The sequence below is a fragment of the Chrysochloris asiatica genome, unplaced genomic scaffold, assembly GCF_000296735.1.
Source record: "Chrysochloris asiatica unplaced genomic scaffold, ChrAsi1.0 scaffold00003, whole genome shotgun sequence".
Lineage (NCBI taxonomy): Eukaryota > Metazoa > Chordata > Mammalia > Afrosoricida > Chrysochloridae > Chrysochloris > Chrysochloris asiatica.
The window spans coordinates 21,789,789-21,805,977 of NW_006408521.1; the positions used below are offsets into that span (position 1 = coordinate 21,789,789).

Here is a 16,189-nt window from a genome sequence, read left to right on the forward strand (position 1 = left end):
GGTTTTGCTCTCATTCCACTTTGAACTTCTTGTCAAGTTAAGGACCCACTTAACAAATATGCAGATAAAAGCGAGTATCATCATTTTTAATTAGCAAAGCTAACAATATAGTCTCTAGTAATAACTTCTAGAAAGTTCATTTGTATACATGTTCTGTGGTTGGGAACATTCACAAAAAAAAGGACCCATTACAGGTTTCTTGTTTGCTACTTACAAATATTATATATTACTTACAGTATTTTTATTTTCTACACAGTAAAATTTTAACCAAAACATAATTGTCAGGCATTGACAGCAGACATCCCAGCTACATTAGTGCACCACTGGGGTGGCCTACATTTTCAGCAGCTTTGTTTTATCCAAGAGTTTTATTTTCTTATTTTGAAAATATTGTGATATGTTCTCACATGACTCGAAATACTGTACACCTGTTTCTTTTAAATAAAGATTTATTTAGAGACTATTATCATGACAACTCAATCCCACCAAATATCAGCAGCTCATCTGGTCAGGCAATAGAGAAAACAATTCCATGTGAACTTCTTATAAAGAGATTGATGACTACCTCAATAGCTGCCTCCATCTTCTATTTTCTTACTGGATTATTCATAATCCAAACTATGAAGCTTTGATAGTTTTTCTTCAAAGTAGAAAGTCTGAAAAAAATGTCTGGAGCAATGATGCTGATTTCCATTTTCTTTCTTTATGAAATCTTAACGGCATATTTTAGTCTTGTGGAATCTTTTGTGTTATTCTGATTGTCGATGAGAACCAGTGGACTATGTTGATGATTTTTGATTATTTCAGCAACACTTCCAAAGTACTAGATCAATAAAACATAGATGAGTTATACACTAATAATTATATTAACTTCAATCTCTATTCCTCCATTTTTCAAAGGCTCACTAAGCTCTACCTTTTTCCACTTACTCAAGTTACTCAAAGTTACTAGATCCCAGCTGACATTTTGCCTGAAAAAGTCTAGGTAGACAAAGGCTGTAACCTTCTGTGTTAGATAAGTCCTATTAGTAAGATGAAAATAGAACTGACAGCATCAATGAGCACCTCTTAGAGAAATTATTGCATTATAATATATTTATTTTTATTTAGTGTCAAATGTGAAACTGTCATACAATTATTTTTCCTCAATTTTATAAACTATAGATTATCTGCTGTGTTCTAAAAGTCTAGATTAAATGATTGGCATAATAAATTCTCCCTTAAACTTACTCTAAGATAAGATTTTTTTTTTAATAAGTAAGGAAAACTTTATAAATCCTCATTCTTCCATTTTTGTTTTGACTACTAGTAAGCTTAGAATTAAATTGTTGTTATTTTTAAATGCCTTAGAGTTGGTTCCGAGGAGCGGCTGGTAAGCTTGAACTGCCGACCTTGTTGTTCAAACTGACTTTGCAGTCCAGCGCATTTTCCACAGTACCACACCAGGACTCCAGAACTAAATTAGTGCCTAATTAACAATTTCATGGCAGCCTCTTCAGATATGTATTTATTTTATTGTGTTTTAATTACTGTGGTCTATGGGTTTTCATTTTAAGGTTATGAAAATCCTTTCTTAAAGTAAAAATGATAATTTTTAAATGAAAGAAGAAAATACATATAATACAGGGCATGAAATGAGATGCATGGGTTGTACCAAAGTGCTACAAAGTCACAGTCACTTTAAAAAAAAAAAGTAGATGTTGCTTTTCAACAGTGCCATGAATTCACTAGCTACTATCACTGGTTTACTTATCTCGGAACTTTTCAGTTAAAAATAAATATCTGGAATAAAAACTTTAAAAAGTCTTGGATGGCTTCCAAATATCCATGAAGGGTGAGTCAAAAATTATCTGCATTCTGGCTGTAGTTTTTTTTTTTTTTTTTTAAAGCTTTAATGTGAATTGAGTGATAGTTTCCATGGGAGAATATTGGTTTTGCACTTATCCTATCATATTTTGTTTCATTGCAATGATTACAATCCCTCCCATGCATCATTACTTAACAGTATTTGCTTCTATTTCCTCTGTTTGCTGTTGTTTTGTGTTTTTTTGATGTATACAAAAACACTCAGGAATATAATCATTTAAAAAACCAAAGGGCACATCCTGCAAGCCTGCCTCTTGGTCTCCAGCACACAGCCTTTCTCTTTCCATGCATTTGGAGTCCTCAGCTGCTCCCTCTCTCCATGACATCATCTCTGCCTCCATCTCTGCTGTTGCTGCTTCTCTGGTTAGGACCCCACATTCCATTCATGCTCTTCTCCCTTGATGATCCTAGGGTCCTCTGTTCATGTAATGTAAGATACTACTCCTCCCTTTATGTTACAAAACTTCTACCTTTACAGTTGTGACAATCACAATTAGTCATGATAACAATTACTCACTATTGAATCAAAAGAATCATATCCCATCTCCTTTCACCAGACCCATCAGGACAAGATGAAAACTGTTCAGTGGGGATTCTACCTTCCCCGCATACTTTGAAATAAACTTCCTCTTGAAAACTTGTAAGCCAGCCACTTCATGCCTTTATAGGCCCTGCCTCCCATGTTAGGTAGCCAATGTCTAAGTTGCCTGTCCCTATCAACCCTGTATACCAAGGGGATAGGCTTGATCCTTGATGTGAAAACTCCTTCCTTCTCAGTTGGTATTTAGAACTACTACATCCATTAAATATAGATCAAGTTCATCAAATTGTAGCAATTTACACTTGCTTCCTTTACCAAATTTCTTTATCTTCCTCTAATTGAGCTCTCTGGTCATCAAACCATAAAAGCTAGGTCAAATGGGTACTATTTGCAAATTTGGGCATTCTTGTTCATCTCCCCCACTTCATATCAGCTGGACACTTCACTCTCAGCTTTAGCCCTCTTTGGCTAGGTCAATGTCCACAGGCTCAGGAGTTCCCAAGTCTGCCCAGACTTTGCACCAACCAGCCTTTCCTCTTCTTGCTCTTATCTCGAGGTCAACAGGAGTCTATGGAATGTGGTCAAACTCAGCCCATATCTTCATTACTGACTTTCCCCCACTTCCACTAAAATGCAGACAAATGCGGTCACCAGCAAAAACAAGCTTACATGCCTGCTTATGTGTTCCCTTTGAGTTTCAGTCTTGTAGAGGGGTTTGTCCTGAAGGAACTTGATTGCTTGACTTGATGGCTCCCCAGCAAACAGCTTGCTTATTCTTGTAATAGCCAAATAGATTGCTGGTTTTGCTTTTGATTTTTCCTGCTGGTATTTCTTTCAGGAAGTATCTTCTGTTCCTCTGGCTGTTCTGGTCTGGTTTGCATATCCTTTCAAGTGGGACTGTTCCACCTCAGAAGGTTCTGGATGGGGCTCAGGATTCCACCTAAGGTTCTATACACTATAAGGGCTCCGCAATGTAGAACTTATTTTAATCAACTTTTAGAAAAGACAAATACACCATTTTTCAACATAATTTCCTTGGTTTTCAATAAACTTTGTCTACCTGTCAATAACCTTTTATATTCCCTTATTAAAAAATGTTTTAGGCAGAGCTGCAAGACACAGATGCACCACTGTCTTAGCTTCTTTATCAAAGGTGAATCTGTGTCCTCGAAGGGTTGTTTTCAGGGAACCAAACAGGTAAAAGTCCAATGGAACAAGATCAGGGCTATAGGGAGGATGCTTTAATACCTCAAAATTAAGTTTTTGCAGTGTGTCCACAGGTGAGCAGAGGTGTGTGGATGTGCATTGCCATGCAAGATCACAAACACTCTTGGATAGCAGTCCTCTGTGTTTAACTCAAAGTTTAGGCGTTAGCTCTTCAGTAAGTAGCTCACTGTAACAAGCACTGTTGAGTGTTGAATCTTTTTCTTGATAGTATTCCAGTACTGACCCTTGAGAATCCCAGAAAACTATAAGCATCAATTTTCCAGCTTTTGGAAAATTGCCAAATTTTGGTTGACCTTTGAACTTTATCTTGGTTGGAGATTGAGAATGTTTCTATTCTATACTCTGCTACTTACTCTCAGGCTCACAGTGATGAATCCATGTCTTGTCACCAGTAATGATTTTTTTACAGAAATTTTTACCTTCCTTCAACCATCAGTCCAAATTTTGTTTGCAGATGTCCAGATGCTTCTGTTTATGCTTTTCAGTACCTATCTTGCACAAACTTTCTGAAACTCAAGTCTGTCTTGGATTATTTCATAGGCAAAGCCATGGCTGATTTGTAAATGATTTGCCACATAATCACTGTCACTTGTATATTTGACAGAATCATTTCATGCATGTTCTCAATGTTGTCATCAGCCATGGACATGGACAGGCATTTTAATATAACTGGAGTGTGGATAATTTTTGACATATATATATATATATAATAGTGTAAAATATTCAGAATACTGGCCAAATTTTTCAAATAGTAATCTGAATATTATGTCAAGGGGAGAGGTAGAAGGAAGACCTTTGAATACCTTTGGTTTAGTTTTTGTTTTGTTTTTTTAATACTGGCATGAATCTACAATGATCTCAAGATACAAAGTTTAATTAAATAAGATTCACACAAAACAGCATTCGCAAAATTTCCTTGCCACCAGATGTGGGTTGAATGTTTGAGGGGATACCTTTAGTGTTTACTCCTTTTTTTTTTGCTGCAATCATTACACTCTGTTGCAATTCCCAATGAAATACTTTTATGATAAATAACACTAGATATTTATTCATTTATTTTTGGCACCACGTGTTGCGCTACTGAATGCTGTTGGAATTTATATATACTGCAGAACCAGGACATGAAATAGTATTTAGGTGTGACCCCTTTGAAGTGGATTCAATGTAAAAAAGTATGTTCTGAACCCAAGCAAAGTAAACAATTGTTGGTGTGGCACTATAGGTTAATGTGCCAAACTGCAAAGTCATTTGAACTGTAGGGTCGGTGGTTCAACTTTACCAGCTGCTCCTCGGAAACCCTATAAAGGGTCGCTATGGGTCAGAAATGACTTGAAGGCACTTAACAACAACAACAACACAAATAAACATCCCATTCTGTCCTTCTAGTCCCTAAATGTTTTTGAGTATTGCTTTTAGTGTTCAGTGACTGAAATGTTTGACGTAGTGTTGAATTGCATTTGTGATTTAATTGAAAGAAGAATTGTGCGTAACTTACACAATTTGTGTTTGTAATATGTATATGTAGGCAGATAAACAACTTGTGTGATAGCTCAAAATCGCATGGTCAGTAAAATAAAGCAGACAGTTGCCCAAACTGTCAGATTACTCAATACTGTATCTACATGGAAAGTCAAATATTTAATCACTTAGTTACTTTTTCTACCTATGTACACACAAACACAAATACAAACACTCAGACTTTTCAAAATATTCAAGTGGTTGACCTCATGCAACTACACTTTGCATTTTCCACTCAAATGTTAAGCATATGAGAGACATGACCCTTTTATTCATGGATTATTTAAGTAAATTTTAATTGACTGCCAGTGGTTCTTGGTACCACTCTAAGAATAAAAATAATGATCAAAAGCGGGGTAATGTAAAACAGGATTCATATTCTCACTGAGTCCAGACTTGTTGGAACTACTGAGGCTGGATGAACCCCTTATGCCTTAAACTAAAAATATTCCCTGAAATCTTTAAACAATCAAAAAGGCTTAATTAGTAAAAAACCATCCATTTAGAGCACTGTGCTCTTTTAAAGGACTCTATCTGGGATCCAATTGGCAAGAGCAACTTGAAAGGTTAAATAGGAAAATTATGGGGCAATCAATTTGTGTTAATGTGGGAGGAACAGTTCAGAAAAGTAGGGCAAGGGCGCTCAGACACTTGAAGAATGTTACCAATGTCAATGAATTGCACATGTAAAAATTATTGAATTGGCTTGTGCTCGACTGTGTATATTTTCAATAACAACAACAAAATTTAAAAAGCTATTAAAAAAAGAAGGATATAGTACTTCTTTTGGCATTCATAATCTGGATATTTTGGGAAGGAGGTTAAAAAAAAAATACAAAAGCAAATATGATCTATTTCCTTTGAAGCAGGGATGAGTACTCCTCAGAGGAGTCTTTGTTTATCAGCGTTTCCTAGGAGGACAGTAAAATCCAGAGCTCCTTTTGGACCCCAAACTGTTATGGAATATTCTGTGGCTGTTCAGTGTTGTTGACTTCGTTCTGAACCATAGTAAGCCTATATAGGGTTTCTGAACCTGTAAATCTTTTTGGGAGCCGAAAGTTTCATGTTTCTACTGAGAAGTGGTTAGTGGCCTTGAACTGCTGACCTTGTGGTTAGCAGTCCAGTGCTTATCCTACTGAGCCTACCAGGATCACCATCATCTTCCCCCATTGATTACTATAGAGGAATATTTATTTTAAAAAGACTTTTAAGATAAATATTTCAGTGAGAGAAAAGACTTTTATGAATAGGAAAAGGCACAAGTCCTAGTAAATTTGAACTGGTATTGAATGATGAGGCAATCTACATTTTAAATCCCTATTTTGACTGGTGTTCTCAGATTCAAGAGTTATGTATCTTCTAAATATCTGAGATTTTACTAAAAGCAAAATACAGTGCACAACATGAATGCAACAAGACCCATTTAGTTGTTTTACCAATGTTATTATTCTCCTGCCTATACTCAATCAGTCAATAAATCAATTCATTCATTTAATAAGCACTGAACATTCACTGAAGCCAATCACTGTACTGCTGTAGAGATACAGAGATGAAGCAGACATTGTCCCTGGTCTTATCTAGTGGAGAAGATAGACACTTGAGCAATTATGATACTTTGTAATGATTCAGACATTTTCTAACAAGTGCTAGATTTGGATTGGATATAGTTTTTCTGGGGAAACCTTGAAAAGAAGTATTTCTTGACTTGAATTTTATTTTTGCTGTGTCTTCCTTCTTCTTTTCTCTCTTCCTCTCCATATTTCTTTCTACCTATTAAAATGCCCTAGTAGTAAAGTGGGTTAAGTGTTTGGCTGCTAACCTCAAGGTCAGTGGTTTGAACCCACCAATGACTCAGTTGGAGAAAGATGAGACCGCTATTGTAAAGATTTATAGCTTAAGAAACCCTATGGGCAGTTCTAGTCATTCCTCTAGGGTCACTGTGAGTCAGAATGGACTCGATGGCTGTGAATTCGGTGGGTATTTAAATCTAGCCAGACATTCAAGATCAGAGTAGCTCTCCCTTTATGGAGCATTCATGGATTAGTCCACGTTTCACTATAGGAACAGGCTGGCCAAACTAGAATAGGGTACACATTGAGTTTGATCAAGAATAAATAAGAGTTGAAGTTCATGTTTGGTTAGTATTTAAGACCCACTTGTTTTTTCTTGTTGTAGGCCCCCAGTCTCATTCAGGTCTAAGGGTTGTGCCTAATGTTTTAGGTCAGCCCAGTTTTGTTTCCTCTGGATCTTTCTCTAATCCTCATGTCAGAGCTGAGATTCTAGGTATTAACTTTGGAGTCTAGCTCCTGACTTTGATTCTTGCAACTATAATTGCACTTTACATTTCTAATTTAGTTCAACCTTGACTTATATGCCCCCCTGGACTAAAATCCTAGGTCACACTGACCCTTTAAGTAGCTGCATGAAAGGGACCAGGATGTAACTTTGTCATCACATTAGTCTCTTTGCCTTTCTGTTCTCCTGTAAGATAAATTGGAGTCCTGATGTAGCACTGTGGGTTACAGTGCTGACTGCAAGGTCAGTTGGAATTGCAAGCTCACCAACTGCTCCTCGGAAACCCTATATACAGGGTCACTATGAGTCGTAACCAATTATATAGCACTTAACAACAACAACAACATAGGATAAATTGCCTGAACATAGTATTATCTGTTGTTCTCTATTATGACATATATGCAAGTTTAGGACTAAGTATTCATATATCCGTTTTTTCATCCCTAACACGTAACACACTATGATGCCATTGTACTTAACACATATTTGTAGACTTTAACTATGAGAGAAATTACTGACCTCTTCACCAGTTTTCTTCCTTCCCAAAGCATATTGTTTTGTTGCTTCAATAAATCGCACAGGAATGTTATATACACGCTTATTAAAGAATACAACTAATGTATATGGTTGTTTGGAATCATGGCCAGAGCTTTTCCGAATAAGAAACGATCCATCCTGTTTAATAATAATTTTTTAAAAAGCATAATTTTGGTTAGTTTCTTATTTCCATAGTTTAGAAACTATTTTATGAAGAATACCTATATCACATTCTAAAACTGATTATCTAACTGCATACTTTTAAGTCTTGATTAGAGTTTATTTTTATTCTTTTCCAAGAAAAAGATATCAGCAAAATATAATTCATGGGGAATCCTATTCAGTGAGTTCAATGCTAATTTTATGATATGTTAAATCCTAAAAATACTATGTTTTAGGATTTAGAAATATGGAGACACTTTAAGGTGAAACCTACAGGGTATTCTTGAGCTAGGAGCCATACCCACAATTTGCCTATGAATAGAAAAAAAATCAAATACATTTCTCTCAGCAGCACTAAAAGGGAACCAGAAGTTCAGCTGATAAAAATTCTCCAAGAAAAACTTACATTGAAGAAGAAAAAAACAAATAAACAAAACCTACACCACAGCACTCCAAATTTCATGACATATTTTATAAAATTAATCTAGAATCAGAAATTCATAAATTATAAACAAAAATTGGACACAGAGCAGGAAGGAGAAATGCAACAAAAGTTGATCAAACTCAGGAAAGAAACAGAAGAAAATGAAAAATCGATTTCATAAATGAAGAAGACATGACAATATGCCCATTGGGCAGTAGCTTTAAGTGAAAACTTTATAAACAATACAGAAGGAAGGCATGGACACAACCAAGAGAGAGGAAAAGTATTTTTAAAGAAGAGGAAGTACAATGAGTCAGTAAAATAGCAGAAAATAATAATAATGTAAAAAGCAGAAAAGAATGAAATAGAAAAGATCTGATGGTTGGAAAAAATCAGTAAAATAGACAAGCAACTAACTTAATCATGAAAAAGGCAAAAGTACAAATATATAAAGTAAGAAATGACAAGAAAGAAATAATTGTTGATAGTAAAATTGAAAGCACCATAAAAGACCGGTGCACCTCTAGACTCAGCCCTATGCAGACCCAGGTGAAGTGAAGATGCTCTTAGAAAAACATAATAACCCAAATCAACACCAATAGAGATATAGAGCTTAACCAGACCAAATTACATGGAAGGAAGAAACTGATCATGGAGCTACTCTACAAAATGGCGCCAGATCCAGATGGTTTACAGAGAAATTTTACCACGCTTCAGAAACCAGCTAGTCTCAATGCTATAAAAACTGTCTTGGAGCATAGAAAATGAAGACGATTTTCCAAATTATTTTTAGGAGGCAAGTATAGTATGGCTATCTAAATATGATAGATATAAGAATTAAATAAAATTACAATAAAATATTACTTAGGATGCTGGATACAAAGATCTTAAATTAAGTATTTTTTAACAAACTCCAACACCACATTAGAGAATAATATACCATGACCAAGTAGGAGAGTTTAATAATAGGAAATCTATCAACAGAACCCGTGATTTTAGTATGTCTAAGGAGAAAAATCCTTGTATTTATTTCTATAGAGGTTGGAAAAAACCCTAGACAAAATTTAACATCCCACCCTAATAAAAATTCTTTCATTTCAGTGCTTTCTTTTACAAGTTTATTTTTCCGTATGCACATTAGGGTCAATTTGTCTAGCTTCAGAATGAGTCATAAGAGGAGACTAGTCCTACCAGATGTTAAAACAACCTACAAATCACCAGAATTAAAACAGTGGTTTGGGATACTACCCTTTGATATATTAGATTTTCATATGAAGTTGGTATATTTCTGGACTTCCTATTCTATTTCACTGGCCTGCCTATTCATGCAGCAGTACCAGTAATTGGTGAACTTGAATACAAGATGTAACAGTACAGCACCTGACATAATAGTTGTTCAGTAGATGTTTGTTGAATGAATTGGATGAACCACCATTAATTTCCAATAGCATTGAAGAGGAGACATATGGTAGAGAGGTAACATACAACCATGGACAAAGAACCATTACCTATTATTACCAGGAATGTGAGAGAAAATTTATGTGAGAGCCAGGCAGCAACAGGAAAAGAAAAGAGGAAAGGACATTTATGGGAGAGTGGGTATCCAAAAAGAAAAGAAAAGAAAGAATGAAAAAGAAAAGCAAGAACCCTGTGTACAGAAGAAAATTTTCTGGTGTGGAGGGATCCATTGGGCCTACTTGAATTGGCACTTTAATCTTGGATAGTCCAAACTACGTGTTCCTATGGAGTCAGTTTGGACTCTTCAAAAATTTACTTCCAGTCTTGCCATCCTGACATAAACTTTTTATCCCATGCAGTGATCCAAATTAGCCTGCCACTTCTCACTTCTGGATGGGTGTCCTGTGGCATCAAGCTTTGCAAAGAGTCTCCCACTAGAGCCTTCTTCTCTCCCACTGTTGGGGGAACAACAGAGCTTGTGTATTATTATAGAGGTGAAAGAACAAGTAGAAATGAGATGGGAGAACAAAGAGGGAACTGCTTGAATGAAAGGAAAGGATGGCAGACCCTCTTGAGTAACTAAAGGAAAAGGATCCTTGCACTCATAAGCTTTGCAATAAGTTTTCATTAACACATTATACGGACAACAGTTTGGCCTGTTAAGAGACTAAGGGAGCAATATGGAGCTGAAAAATGACCAAACCTTGTTTGACTTGTACAATGCCTCTTCAGCAGACTTTCGATCACAGTCCCCAACATACCATGGCTTACAGTGAACTTCAGCTTCCTGTGGAATAGAGGACATTGTTAAGCATGAGTTGTTGTTCTTAAGTGCTGTTGAGTCAGATCCGACTCATAGCAACCATGTACAGGGTTTCCAAGGAGTGGCTGATGGGCTTGAACTGCTGGACTTGCAATTAGCAGTCCAGCACTTATCCTACAGTGTCACATCAGAACATTCTTTAAATGACTCAGTCCTGGTGTGGTGCTGTGGGTTAATGTGCTACACTACAAAGTTGGTTTGAACCACAAGGTCAGTGGCTCAAGCTTATCAGTCGCTCCTCAGAAATCCCATACAGGGTCACTATGGGTTGGAATCAACTCAACGGCACTTAACAACAACAACTTCTGTGTATGAGAAACAAAAACCCACTTTGTAGTACCAAGACACATATAATTAGAACTGGATCAATAATGGGAAAATGGATTTTGTGCTTCCTTTGATCAATATAAATATTATATAATTGACTTTTTCCCTTTTGGCTTTAGCTATTATATTTGAATATAACAAATAAATCCTGCTAGGCTCTTGACTGTGGAACAAATCATCAATTGCTTGTATGAAAGCTCAGGTTGAAGCTGAAGAAAATTAAAACAAGTCCATGAGAGCCAAAATATGACCTTGAACATATCCCACCTAAATTTAGAGATCATCTCAAGAACAAATTGGACGCATTAGACACTAATGACGGAAAACCAGAAGAGTTGTGGGATAACATCAATAACATCATACAGGAAGAAAGCAAAAGGTCTTTAAGAAGACAAGGAAGAAAGAAAAGACCACAATGGATGTCAGAAGAGAATCTGAAACTTGCTGTTCATCACAGAAATGCTAAAGCAAACGGGAGAAATGAGGTAAAAGAGCTGAACGGAAAATTTCAAAGGGCAGCTCAAGAAAAGAAAAACAAATATTATAATGAAATGTACAAAGATATGGAGTTAGAAAGTCAAAAACGAAGCCCACGCTCAGCATTTCTCAAGCTGAAAGAATTAAGGAAAAATTCAAGTCTCAACTTGAAATACTAAAGGATTCTATTGGCAAAATATTGAATGATGCAGAAAGCATCAAAAGAAGATGGAAGGACTACACAGAATTAAAAGGAAATGGTTGATGTTCAACTATTTTAAGAGGTAGCATATGGATCAATAGACAATGGTACTGAAGGAAGAAGTTCAAGGTGTACTGAAGGCTTTGGCGAAGAACAAGGCTCTGGGAATTGATGGGATACAAATTGAAATCTTTCAACATACTGATGCAACACTGGAGGCACTCACTCGTCTATGCCAAGAAATTTGGAAGACAGCTACCTGGCCAACTGATTGGAAGATATCCATATTTGTGGCCATGCCAAAGAGAGGTGACACAACAGAATGCAGAAATCCTAGGACAATATCATTAATATCATATGTATGTAAAATTTTACTAATGATAATTAACAGATGGCTGCAACAGTACATTGACAGAGAACTGCCAGAGGTTCAAGCAGGATTCAGATGAGGACATGGAATGAGGGATAACCTTGCTGACATCAGATGGATCTTGTTTGAAAGCAGAGAATACCAGAAAGATGTTTACCAGTGCTTTATTGACTATGCCAAGGCTTTCGGTTGTATGAATCATGACAAGCTATGAACAACATTGTGAGGTGTGAGTATTCCGGAACACTAAATTGTGCTCATGAGGAACCTGTACATAGACCAAGAGGCAGTTGTTTGAACAGAACAAGGGAAAACTGAACGTTTTAAAAATCAAGAAAAGTGTGCTCCAGAGTTGTAGTCTTTCACCATACTATTCAATCTGTATGTTGAACAAAAATTCTGAGAAGATATTCTGAGCAAATATGAAGAAAAGCAGGCATCAGGATTGGAGAAAGACTCATGAACAACCTGCGATATGCAGATGACACAATCTTGCTTGCTGAAAGCTAAGAGGGCTTAAAATACTGACAGACCACAGCCTTTGACGGTATGGGTGGCACTTTAAATGTAAAGAAAACAAAAATCCCTGCCACTGGACAAAATACTAATATCATGATAAATGGAGAAAAGATGGAAGTTGTCTAAGACATCACTTTGCTTGGATCCACCAGCAACACTCATGGAAGCAGCAGTCAAGATATCAAACAATGTATTTGCATTAGGCAAGTTTGCTGCACACGATCTCTTTAAAATGTTCAAGAGCACAGATGACAGTTTGAGGACTAAAGTGCATCTGACCCAAGCCACGGTATTTTCATTAGCCCCATCTGCGTGTGAAAGTTGGATGATGAATAAGGAAGAATGTAGAAGGATTGATGCAGTTGAGTTATGGTGTTGGAGAAAAATATTAAAGGTATCATGGATTGTCAGAAGAACAAACAAATGGCACAGGTCTAGGTGATGTTTTGTTCCGTTGTACAGAGGGCTGCTATGAGTTGGAACTGATTCAATGACATTTAACAATAACAGATTCCTGAACCATTTATTCTTTTCTCCTGAATTAATTATGAACTCTCTTTCCATTGTGCTCTTACAGCTGTTGTTTTTTGGAGTGCGTTTTATAAATACTATTATAATTGATTCCTTCAACTACTTTGAAGGCAAGACGGAGAGATGACAGTCATCACTATTTTACAGTTGAAAAATATGCAGTTTAAACTTTCTTTTTAAAAAGTCTTTTTGTGTTTTAATATCATAAACTTCCAGAGATCTATTGTGAGAAAATTTCTGTTCAAATAAAATCTACATGAGAGGAACAATAATGAAAGCACCACACTTCTTTGCTAGTTTTAAAGAAACTCAAATTGTTATTCAAAGCACCTGGAATGCCAATAGAAATGACAAGTAGCGTAAGGCCTCAATCACTGGGAAAAAAAAAAGTATTATATGTACTCACTGGTAAATTGCAACTCACAAACTGACTCCAAATTCGGACCCTGTCCTCAAGTTTTAGTTGGCATGCTCTTTTATCTGAAGACATGCCTTTACCTGTAGTATGTTTCATACCTGTTCTGACAGATTGGAATTCAATGAAAAGTTTGGTAATGGTCCATTCATGGTTGGGCTTCCCCCTTCTGGAAATCCTGAAAGGGATTTAAAAATCAATTAATCTTCACTATTTCTTGAGCCCTGGTTGTGGCACTGTGGGTTAATGCACTGGACTGCAAAGTCAATTTGAATCACAAGATCGATGGTTCAAGCTCACCAGTCGCTCCTTGGGAACCTTATACAGGGTCGCTATGAGTTGGAACCAACTCAAAGGCACTTAACAACAACAACAACAATTTCTTGAGCAATATTTCTTAAGTATTTCTATTACTGTGGTATGTGCCAGGAGCCTTGGTGATGTACTGGGTTATGTGCTGGGCTGCTAATCACAAGGTCAGTGGTTCAACCCCACCAGCCACTCCACGGGAGAAAGATGAGGCTGTCTGCTCCTGTAAAGACTGACAGTCTAGGACCCCTAAGGTGCAGTTCTACTCTGTCCTTTAGGGCTCTTCTGAGTCAGAATTGACTCGATAGCATTGGCTTTGGTTTGGTGCTGCAGAGGATACGCACGGATACAACATCTTAAAAAAATGGTTCGCAAAGTGTCATATGAAATTCCCCAAGATCATTTCAGGGGAACCGCGAAGTCTTTTCTTTTCCAATTCCCTATCTGTGGGAAGCCCAATTTTCTTCATATACTTTATCCAAAGAACATATTGCAATAGGTTGAATGCAAAAGCAGATACGAGAAATCCCAGCTGTCTTTTTACTCCAGACATTAAGAGATCTATAAAATGTAAAAGAAGGCCACTCTTTTCATTAAAATGTTGTTTTAAAAATACAGTTGTTCATCCTAAGAATGTTATTTATGTTAACACGTAGTGAGTTTATGATTATTCTAAATGAGTAAACATTTAAAAAATACCTTGGTTTTCGTTTCTAATACATTAACTATCAATATAAAGAAATAATCAACAAAAGCCCTTTAAGTCTGCAATGATTTTAAGAGTGTTAAAGGCACTGTAGGATCAGCCCTGGACTGCAATCCCCAAGGTTGGCAGTTCAAACCCATCAGTTGTTCCTCGGAAACCCCACACAGTGTCACTATGAGTCAGAAATGACTTGACGGCACTTAGCAATAACAAATGGGTTCTGAGCACAATCTGTTTGAGAACTGCTGTCTTAAGGAAGAAACTTCCTCTAGGAGTTTATAGTGTACATATGGGGCACATACCATAGAGAAAATATTTCATTGCATTCATTCATTCACTCATTTATTCATTATTGTGTGCCCAGCATTGATCAGTCAGCATCACAGGCAAACTGTCCTGCTCTCCTGGAGTGTAAATGGAGTGAGCTAGACAATAAAACATAAATAATTGCATATATAACATTAGATAGGCCTGGTGTTGGTAGTGGTTATATGCCAAGGAGTCGGTTCTAACTCAAAGCAACCTTATATATCTTTATGGGAACAGAAAGCCTCATTTTTCTTCCACGGAACCACTGGTAGTTTTGAACTGCTGACCATGAGATTAGCAGGCCGATTCGTAACCACTATACTATCACAGAGTCCTAAGTGGAGAAAATAAATCAAAGAAGGAGGCTGGGAGTAAGCTTGGGCAGGTAGAAAGTTTAAATTCGTTGGTTAGGTAAGGCTTCACTGAGGTAACCTTTGAGTAAGATAGGCAGGCAGAGGGGATGAGACAGAGAGCTGAGGAAAACGCGTTCCACATAGAAGCCATAGTGATTGCAGGAACTCTGAGGCAGGAGTGTGCCTGGTATGTATGCTTGAGGAACAGCAAGGCTGTCCTTGCGTCTGGAGTGCAGTGAGAAAAGGGAAGAATAAGAAGAGATGAGAACATACAGGCAGCAAGTAAAGGGTCATATTTATAGAACCTGGTGGACCCTTACCACGACTTGAGCTTTAATGAGGTGTGGTAGGGGAGGCTTTGGTGGGTTTTGAACAGAAAAGTAATAAATATGATCTGCCTGACTGTTTTTTTTTAACAGCATCACTCTGGTTTTGTGCTGGAAACAGAAGGGGACAAGAGCAGCGAGGGGAGGCTACTTTGGTGTTCTTGCAAATACTCGTAGGAAATGATGGTGGTTTGGATCATTTGGCCTCAATGGAACTAATGAGAGTGATTGGATTCCTGATCAAGTTTGAAGGAATTGCTGGAAGGCGTGTGAAAGACAGACAGGAGTCAAGGATCAATCTATGAGTGTTGGCCACACTGGCCAGAGCATCATTGATTAATGTGGGAAAGTCTGCCTGAGGAACAAGTTTGTATTAACTAAGTACTTCAGATGATAGTGCCCTGCACATTCAAAGGAGAAAGCCACCTTTGTAACAGCTGTTGTTGCTAAGTGCCATTGAGTTGGTTCTGACCAATGGCGACCCTGTATAGGGC

General features: G+C 37.0%; 1 protein-coding gene across 1 annotated transcript in view; it reads right to left on the bottom strand.

Moving 5' to 3' along the window:
* Positions 1-439: 439 nt before the first annotated feature.
* BLNK (B-cell linker) overlaps positions 440-16,189 on the bottom strand; it is a 91,278-nt gene continuing 75,528 nt past the window's right edge. The window contains exons 14-17 of the mRNA XM_006831187.1: positions 13,794-13,870; positions 10,732-10,815; positions 7,967-8,122; positions 440-823 (exon numbers count right to left, since the gene is read on the bottom strand). Coding sequence (XP_006831250.1) covers positions 704-823; positions 7,967-8,122; positions 10,732-10,815; positions 13,794-13,870 — 437 coding nt within the window. The 3' untranslated portion in view covers positions 440-703. The remainder of the gene's footprint in view (positions 824-7,966; positions 8,123-10,731; positions 10,816-13,793; positions 13,871-16,189) is intronic.